This window comes from Charadrius vociferus, unplaced genomic scaffold, assembly GCF_000708025.1.
Source record: "Charadrius vociferus isolate BGI_N301 unplaced genomic scaffold, ASM70802v2 scaffold635, whole genome shotgun sequence".
Taxonomy (NCBI): domain Eukaryota; kingdom Metazoa; phylum Chordata; class Aves; order Charadriiformes; family Charadriidae; genus Charadrius; species Charadrius vociferus.
Genome location: NW_009648436.1, coordinates 217,393 through 226,784, shown reverse-complemented (window position 1 = coordinate 226,784; position 9,392 = coordinate 217,393). Strand labels below are relative to the sequence as shown.

Here is a 9,392-nt window from a genome sequence, read left to right as displayed (position 1 = left end):
CCTCCCTCTCCCTCTCCCCCTCCCTCTCCCTCTCCCCTCCACAATGTCTGTGAGAGAGAGGGAATGTTGCCTTAGATGGGTACAAAAGGTGCGAGGGATACCTCCCTCATGTTCAGGAAGATGAAGAGTGAGGTCTAGAGAACACCCATTCCCTCCATAGACAGATAACCAGGGAAGAACTTCACCATCCGCTCATAAAGGAAATACTTTCTTGGTTCTGTTAAAGATTCATACAGGTTCAAAGATGCCGTGTGTTTAAACATTTACCAGCACTTTGGATTATGTCTTTTGCCCATAAATATTAGGAGAACATGATATAAGGCAATGCTTTGTTGTCTTATACCTTCCTTGTCTCATTCAGCATTTTCTTAATTGATAGACTTGTGTTCATAGTGGTGAAAAGACTTAAAAGATAGAAGCAAACAAACGACAAAAATGGGAAGCTATTGGATCTTTTATTTCTTTACAGTCACCTATCTGTAGTCATGTAAGTGTTATGAATGTTTTAAGTATGCTCTTCAGACTAATGATGATGAATGCTGCATTAGAGGTAGAAAAACCATGCATATTTTGTACCAGTAACATTAGTGTAATGCTTAGTAATACTGAGTTCCAAGGGATATCCTCTTCAACTGCGTTGGCAGTTCACTGTCTGTTCTGACAACACATCTCTTTTTTCTTGTTCTCATCAGCAATAATAGCACTTTTATTATTTGTTTTTCATCATTATGTTTGCTATTTATTGAAATAATGCAATAACATCCAAATTGTTACATCTGCATGGGTGCATTGTTGTGCCAGGCACCATAAAAAGTAGTTGGAATGCACAGCCTCTACCTTGAATAACTTAGTGTTTTAGTCACTGCACCAAAAGTGCTTTTAACATCCTGACCCGAGCATCTTTTTTTCAAAACTTGTGGCATACCATTTCATCACCCTTATTCCTTCTTTCCTTCTTCTAAGGGACCAAACTGTAGGCCTTCTGGGGCACCTTTTAACCCACCTATCAAACTGTAAATCCTTTCTCTTTCTAAAATGCACGAGTTTGATGCTGAGCTAAAAATGCAAAAAAAAATAGTATTGTTCTCCTTTGAAAACAAGACTTAATCAAAGTTGGTGGGTTTGCAACTACAGTTCTTTTGGCAGGTCCTTAAATTTTGCAGCTGTGACATTAATGCAGTTAGTGTAGTTTATAGTTGTCAGTTTGGCCTGCAGAGTATGTAGGCTGCATTAAAAAGTATTCAGTAAGATTATGTCATTGAGTAAATGAATCATTGAAAGCTGTGTAACATCAGTAACAGAAATGACAATGATCAGAAGCTGCGTTTGTTTGACTGTTTTAGGTAATATTATCACTTGTTTAGGTTTACATATGTAGTGCAAATGGGGAGGAAAGAGGGAAAAGGAGTGTCTATGGTCTGACAAGTCCTTTGCCAGACTGCTCACTTTTTCTCTCTTGTCCTGTGCTGAAGCGAAAACTAGATGCTTCTGCCAAATTAGTATGTTACAGCTTTATTGTGGTGACTTATGGCTTTATACTTAAGAATGAATAAGAGGTAATTACTTATAAAAAGTGTCATATATATTTACTAATGTCAATATTTTAATACAGAGTATTAATGAGTAGAAAGGAGGGGAAGGAAAAGAAAAGAATGCCTTTATGAGGTCTGGACCAATCTGTATATTCAGACTACTAACATGAGAAGTGAGCTCTGGGGTGCATATGAACCTGCTGCTGATCTTATTATTTACTGCACCATAAAACTGTGTGTGATGTGAAAAAATTAAAGCTTAAAGCAAAGACTGCAATCACAGCACTGTTATTCTTTACCCTTTATTTTTGAAATCAAGAAAGGAGGATGTAAAAACACAAATATTGGTATGTTAAAAATATTGACTAGATAGAGCAATCATGCATTTTCCTAATCCTCATTCTTGGCAAGCCCCAACTTAACCCTGATTTAGTGTAATCTAAATCCTAACCCTGTCTGGAAACTAAGCCTCAAATTAGAAATGGTAATCACGGAAATTCATATGGCCGCCCTTTGCCATCCTCTTGTCTTTTATTCACCAGTGCAAAATACATAGTTTTGTTCTTGTGAACATTTGCATATGGAAATATGTGGGATGCTGTATCCTATTTGCTTCAGAAGTTTAGTGTTTCTTTTTCTAAATATATGATACCTCACAGTTAAAACATCACTTCACATTCTCTGCCTTTTTTTGATTACCATAATTCTGGCTGCGTCCTTTTCTTATGTTAGAGAAGGGACATCTGGCAGGGATTCTTGGATTTCCTACCTTGTGTTTTTAAGGACACAGCCTTTTGTATTTCTCTTTCCATTCCCAGTAAGCAGAACAGACATCCAAAAGTTCAGTCATAACCAAATTTGGGCATATGATGTTTGGATGATATCCTGTGCTATAAGGTACCACAGTGCCCGAGTAAAAATGTGAGAATAAACCCTTATTTTGAGGCTAGTGTTTTCGTATGAGTGATGACTCTCCAGGTGTTAAGTCCTGTTATTCAGAATGTCATTGTTACAGGACAGTGAGAGGTATTTCATTGTTTGCTTGAGTGAGGCGGGTCACTTTGGAAGGAGCTTGCTATGCGCAGTCTTTAATTTAGCAGAATTTGAGAACTGCCAAAAAGTGCAAATTCCTTTTTCTATTTTCATGTCCTTATGAAGATATCTAATTTCAAAGGCTCAATGCACTCATTTGTTAAAACGGAGAACTTATTTAAAGCGAAATGCTAATAACAATAAATGTTAACTGACTTAATGCAATGTGAAATTGCTGCTTCAACATTCATACAAATGATAATTCAGTCTAAGTGACTCTATGTTCTGTTATATAGACATTACTTCGCAATTTGCAGGGTAATTGCATACAGAGCTACTAAACAAATTTGTTTTCTTTTGCATCAAAAATGCTTTGCACATCTCTTCAATATATGAAGAATATTTTTAAATGCATGTTTTTTAGTGGGATGGTGTGGGCAGCTGATCTGTTGTTGAATATTTACTAGCTGTTAGTGAGTCTCTGATCATCTTATCAATATCTAATTCCCTTTCTTTGTGTGGTATAATTGCATAAAATTTAAGAGAAATCCCAACAGATACCTAGATCTATTCTTACAGTATAGATATTACCCTCCTTCACTAACTTACAGCACCACTAAGTAAAAGTACCAGTCTGTATATAGCAGCTTTGAAAAAAGGACCCTGGGAAAAGAATTTATTGTGTGTTCATAATTACTTTTTTTGGCAAAATTTACCTTGTAAAATATTTCAATAGGAATAATGTTTATTAACTAGCACTTTTCTGATGCTTTATATCTTTTAAATCCAAATTGGTCTTTTATGTATAAGTAGAAGCATCTTTGTTTATATTTTTCAATTTATTCATATGCATAGTTCTTCAATAATAGTACAGAGTACCAACTTTGTTGCAAAATGTTGATTTTACTCTCTCCCCTACTCTCTTTGATTTTACTGTTCTCAGTCCTGCGTTGCAGGAAGAATGATTTTGAATAATACGGTCATGATGTCAAAACAGTGGAAATTATATGCTGCTGCCATCTGGAATAGTGAAAATAAAACCTTTATTTACACTGTTCTTTGAAATAATAAACTTTATTGCAGCAGTTTATCTTCAGTATCTATAGTGTATTCTGGGAATACTCCATGTGTGCCTTTTTATTCTGTGAGCTGCAGAATGACTAAAATTTGCCTGTGGCAAAGCTATCAGTGAATCTTGAAATAGATTTTTTTTTCTTCTTCCTGAATAGAATGGAGAACCACCCTCCATTTTCACAATGAGAATAACTGGTTCACATAGGACAATATTTTTAAGAGACATAGTAAAACACTTTGAGTATGTATTTTAGTTAGGCAGATTACACAGATTTAACTACAGGTCAACATGGATATTCTGGAACAAGGAGATACGTAACAGAAATATTACCCAGTTTTCATTTCAATTGTCCCGTTGTGGACCCTGGTTCTACTACCTTGCCTTAATACTCCATAACCTGCAACCAAAGTCATCACAATTTGCTTTGGGTACTTCACATTTGCACTTCACATCCATATCACAGTAATATTATCATAATGTACTGTAACTGAGAAAACGATTCACACTATTCTGTCTTTCTTGTTAAAACATGAAGCTGATTGACAAAGTGATTCAGCAAGATAGCTATGAAGAATTTAAGACCCAATCTGTTTCTAAAATCTGCCACTCTTCTTGCTGCCAGCAGGGCCTAGACATGATCTGAAAGTAGCTTTTTACAGGAAAAGTAGTCAAAATATTCAGAAGGTGTGGCACAAAGGTTGGATGAAGATCAACATTTTTCTCTTTGTTTAGCTGTGTTGTACACCTGGATAGATTTATCATGAAGAGTCATATCAATTGTACTGGATTTGGATGAAATCCTTTGCTTTCTTTGGATCCAGCTTATATATCCAGTATATACATACCGTATACATGCTGTATACCTTCAGACATAGCTTGGGATGTTCCAGAAATCTTATGAAAAAAATAAATCATTTTAAAAAGTGAGATTGCAACAGCACACTTTTTCCTTTACAATGAGAGAAAAAACAGTTAAAGGACGAGCAGAACAGAGTTAGTGATGCATAGTTGTGGCACAGCTATGTTCAGAGGTGGTTTTCTTTTTCTGTAGATACTCTTAAAGGTAAGTGTGGTTTCTTTTTGGTAGAGCATAATTTAACTTGTTCGTATTTTCAGGATACCACTCCATCAAAGTTACTCTTTACACATAAAAGCTGAGTTTGAGTCTCTACTCTAATGCCATTGCATTTGTGAGAGGAGGCTCACTTCTAAGACAGGTGCAGCAACATGTGAAATTATGTGTTGGACAATGTCTGTAGATATACTGAAATCTGAATGTAGAGGCTAATGTGTTTTTTCCATACATGTTGCTTGGAAGGGAAGGAGTTACCATTTTGACAAAACTGGCAGCAGGTAGGTTTCCTACCTTGAGGTAGGAATCTCAGGGACATTGTTTACAGATGAGCAATGTCAGACGGACTGAATACACAGAGAGACAGTTTAGAAATACTAAGAATAACCGTGATGGGAAGCAAGGCAAGGCCGTTCCCTGTCATTCTCTCTTAAGGGTTCATGTGGTAACCAGTCCTGTAATTGCCTCTCTGTGTTGTTCAGATCATACATTTGGTGAAAAATAACTCTTGTAGAGCTCATCTACCAATTGGAAATGATACTACCACAGGACTAAAGGCATTTTCTTAATGCCAGTAATGGAATGCAGCGCTGTTAAGACACCTAACAAATTCAAAGAATGTGCTCTATTTCTAAATCTCTTGTATCTGTCATCCTAAACAAAATATGTATTACATGTATGACTCACTAAGCACAAGGACAGAAAAATCTGCCCTTTAATGGCCACTCAAAATGACAGTACCGAATGGCTCTGAGAAGGTCAAGTCTGATTTAAATTGTTGATGAATTGGAAGCTAATTCACTAGAACTGAATATTAATAGGGAACAGTGGTATATACTGTGGTTTAGAACCTAATGAGCATATTAATGAGCAGTAAAAAATATTTTTCTTTTCAACTCGTGTAAAATTGTAGAGATACCAATATATCAAAATTTTCTAATAGATACTTTTCTCTTACTGTGGCTGAGAGGCAGTTGTTCACTTGTTTGATGCTCAGCTCTCTTGCACAGCGTTTGATGATCTGTCAAACTTGCTATCATCAAAATGTAAAGACAGTTTTGTACAAATCACCAATAAACTTAGAGAGAAAAAAAGCAATTATCATCTTAAAGACTAAATCCACCGTGATAAGCACTCCAATTAGAAATTTCATTATGTCCCTGGTCCATTTTATGTTGAATATTGGGTTTTATTGCCAAATACCTGAAAAGCAGATTGGAAACAAGCCACAACTGTCAAAAATATAACAGTTCTGGCTATTTGAATCTGTTACATTGTGATGTTTCTCATGAAAATTTCATGAAGAGCATTCATTCAAAGAGATTCTATGCATAAGGGGGATGGATGGAATTTAATTACCCTTATTAAAAATAAGAAAGGAAAGCTCTTTACTACTCCATCCTATTAGTATTCAAGATAGATTATCTTTGTTGTACACTTATGTATTTGCAAAAGGGACTCCAGGGTTTTCTGTACAAGCCAAATAAGAAAGGAAAGGTCAGGTCATAAAAATCGTGTTCTGTGTCACAAGTCAAGTCTTGTCTGTTACTCCCAAAGTAAAGATTTCATCTTTATAAACAGGCACGAAACATACCTTTATTTGAGAAGAGCCTATAGCTAGTGAAGGATTTGACACTTAACCACTGATTGGCAGAAATACTAGCTCTGAAGAGTTATGTGAACTTACTGGAGAGTTGTGTTTACTATACCAGAGTAGTAGCTATATACGTTTGTATTGCGAGCAATTAAGTAGGTCATAGGTGACAGCAGACCCCAGGAACTGTGAAGATTTATAGGCTGTATTGGCTTGCTATACATTTTTCAGAAAAGTCTGAAGAATTTGCTTTAAACTGTTTGAAAATTTGACATATTTTTCATGAAAGAGAGTTGACATTGAACAATTTCTTCTAAGTTAATTTTATCCCTTAATCAATTGCATGTCAGTAACCACCAATCAAGACATTTAGTAAGAGATGAGTTTTATAGTTGGTATTGATCCTTTTCCTGTGATTTTTTTTTTTGCTTGTCCTTTCTGAACTGAACTAATAGCAACTATTTTGCAATAAAAATATTTTTGCCACCCTAATGGAAATGAAGAGCAAGATGATGTAATTCAAATAGATTACTGTACCTATGCTAACTTGATTTCTGAGAAATTGCCTGATCCCACTGTGCTTCCAGCGTTACTTGCTAACATATATCATCTTAAGAAGGTAAATTGCCCTTGTTCAGTATTTCTAATATTTCGCTATTGACTGCACTAGGGTGAGGATGTTTGACCATGTCTGAGTGTTTTATTTGATGCAGTTGTATCCATTCAAGATCATTATGAATCTCCTGTCACTTTAACTTTGATAGCTGCATAGCTCCAATGTTTACAGTTTCTCAGTGCTTTGCGATCTTATAATGCACTCATCCTCACAGCACTTCTCTGTAGCAGTAAAGGGCTGTCATACCCATCCTACAGATGGACAACTGAAGCATAGGGACATTAAATGTTCAGACCAAAAGCACATAGGTAATAATGATAAAAGCAAGAAGTATAACTTGGGTCTCCGAAGTCCCTGGCCAAATCCTATACTGCATGATCACATTTCCTTATGTACTTGTCTCATATAAAGAAAGGGGGGTTCCCCTGTTGTTGATAGGTATGGTAATTCAATATTTCACATACAATAATAAGGACTCTCGCAAGCAGAGCAACTTCAGTGTTGTAAAGTACTACAGCGGGAGTCCAACGGTTATGTACTACATACAATAGCTATGCCAATTTCATGCATTTTATAAGTAAGTATAAAGTTTGTAGCCACTTTTATAGGAACTTCCTATTTTGTATCAGCATTTTGATCACTGTAGGTTACTAAAAATACTGCCTGAGTATCTGTTTTTTGCATCAGTTCCCTACGTACAAGGGGGATCCTTGAACATTAAGCAGGGTGGTGACTGGCGCTTTCATGAGTTACTATGTAACTACCGTGAAATCCTTCAAATTGTAACATTTCTTTTCCAGAGGATCAAATTCCCCGAGGTTTCCCCACCATTGATATGGGCCCACAGCTGAAGGTGGTTGAACGAACTCGTACAGCTACCATGCTATGTGCAGCCAGTGGCAATCCTGATCCCGAAATAACTTGGTTCAAAGATTTCTTACCTGTTGACACAAGCAACAACAATGGCCGCATCAAGCAGTTACGCTCAGGTAGGGTCTTGTTACTGTTTCCACTAACGCCCAGAGTTGTTCTTTCTCACCTTTTCTTTCTTTTCTTTCTCTTCCTTTTCTTTTTTTATTATTTTTATTTATAGGTAATAATTTCTCTTCCTCCTCTCTTTTCTGTGTTACTAAGTGTGTTGTCCATGTCTGTGATGTTGTCATAGCCTTTTCTAGAGTCTGTCTCTATGTGTTTTGCAGCTTCTGTTTACTCCACATTGCTCACTGCTGTGACTGTACTTTTTGATAATTTTTTTCTTTACTGCTTTTTGCAGTACTTGATGGATCCATTTTCTCCTCTTTCTTTCTTCTTTCCTTTTTATTTTTTTTTTTTTAACAAATTTATTTCAACATTGGACTTCATTCAGAAATTGCAAGGAGTACCAATGGTTATATTCATCAAAACCAAAACCTGCATTAGACACTTCAATTAAAATTTAAAATGTGTTTTGTGCTGTCTTTTCCACATTTGACTCCACCAAAGATTAGCCAGTTTGGACACATCTTCTTTCCTCTCACAAATACATAAAACACAATACTTTTTCCCATGCACAATTATACTTTAAAAAGAAAATTAAAAAAAAAAAAAAAAGGCAATATATGGAATAAATTTTTTTTGCTGGCTGAACATTTTTCCAACACATTTAGCCACAGTAGTGTGCGCCCACGCTAAAGCTTTATGAATCCTACATTTTCTGGATCTACAGAAGTCTGCTTTTGGTGTAGAATCCAGCTTTTGCTGCTCTCTCTTTCTCTTTGCCCCTTGCACCTCCTTAGCAGTTCTTTCACTCTCCTCCTGCCCTAGTTTATTCTTTTGCTCTCTTTAGATTTTTTTTAAATAAAAAAAAACAACCCTCTAAATTTATAAAGTTTAAAGCTTATCCCTAAATAAGATAATTGGGATATAATGAGCTTTTTTCTTTGGCAATTGTAGTAGATATCATTGTAGAATCTAAGTTGTTTAATCACTTGTCTTCCCAGAATTCTCAGCTTTTGACCTGTCCTGTGATGTTAAATCGTCTTGTTAACTGACTTTTTGCTTGTTGTCAGCAGAACTGTGTAAAATAACCTTCTGTTAATGTAAATTAAGAATTAATTTTTCACATGTGACATAGATGATTTAGTATATAAAGCTTTAACTGAAAACTTTGTACCAAATTATAAGGAATATAATAATATTTTTATGCTGTCTTTCTTCTCTCCGTATTTAAATCTCCAGAATCTATTGGTAAGTGCTTAGTTCTGAAGCGCACTTCACCCCCACTAATTTCCATATTCAGAATATTATTATGATTATGATTATGATTATGATATGATTACTATTATTATTCTTAAAATGCATGGCATGCATTTTACTAACAGTCAGTGTAGTCACCAGATCCCTATAGTGGCGCACACGCACACCTCCACAGAAATGTTGTCTTATCAGTCATAGCAACACCTAAAAGAAACAGTACACATGTATCACATAGT

The 9,392-nt window shown here is 35.7% G+C and overlaps 1 protein-coding gene across 1 annotated transcript in view; it reads left to right on the top strand.

Annotated features, from left to right (window-relative positions):
* PTPRD (protein tyrosine phosphatase, receptor type, D) overlaps positions 1–9,392 on the top strand; it is a 284,005-nt gene that overhangs the window by 136,026 nt on the left and 138,587 nt on the right. Inside the window, exons 4-5 of the mRNA XM_009885407.1 lie at positions 7,722–7,910; positions 9,139–9,147. Coding sequence (XP_009883709.1) covers positions 7,722–7,910; positions 9,139–9,147 — 198 coding nt within the window. The remainder of the gene's footprint in view (positions 1–7,721; positions 7,911–9,138; positions 9,148–9,392) is intronic.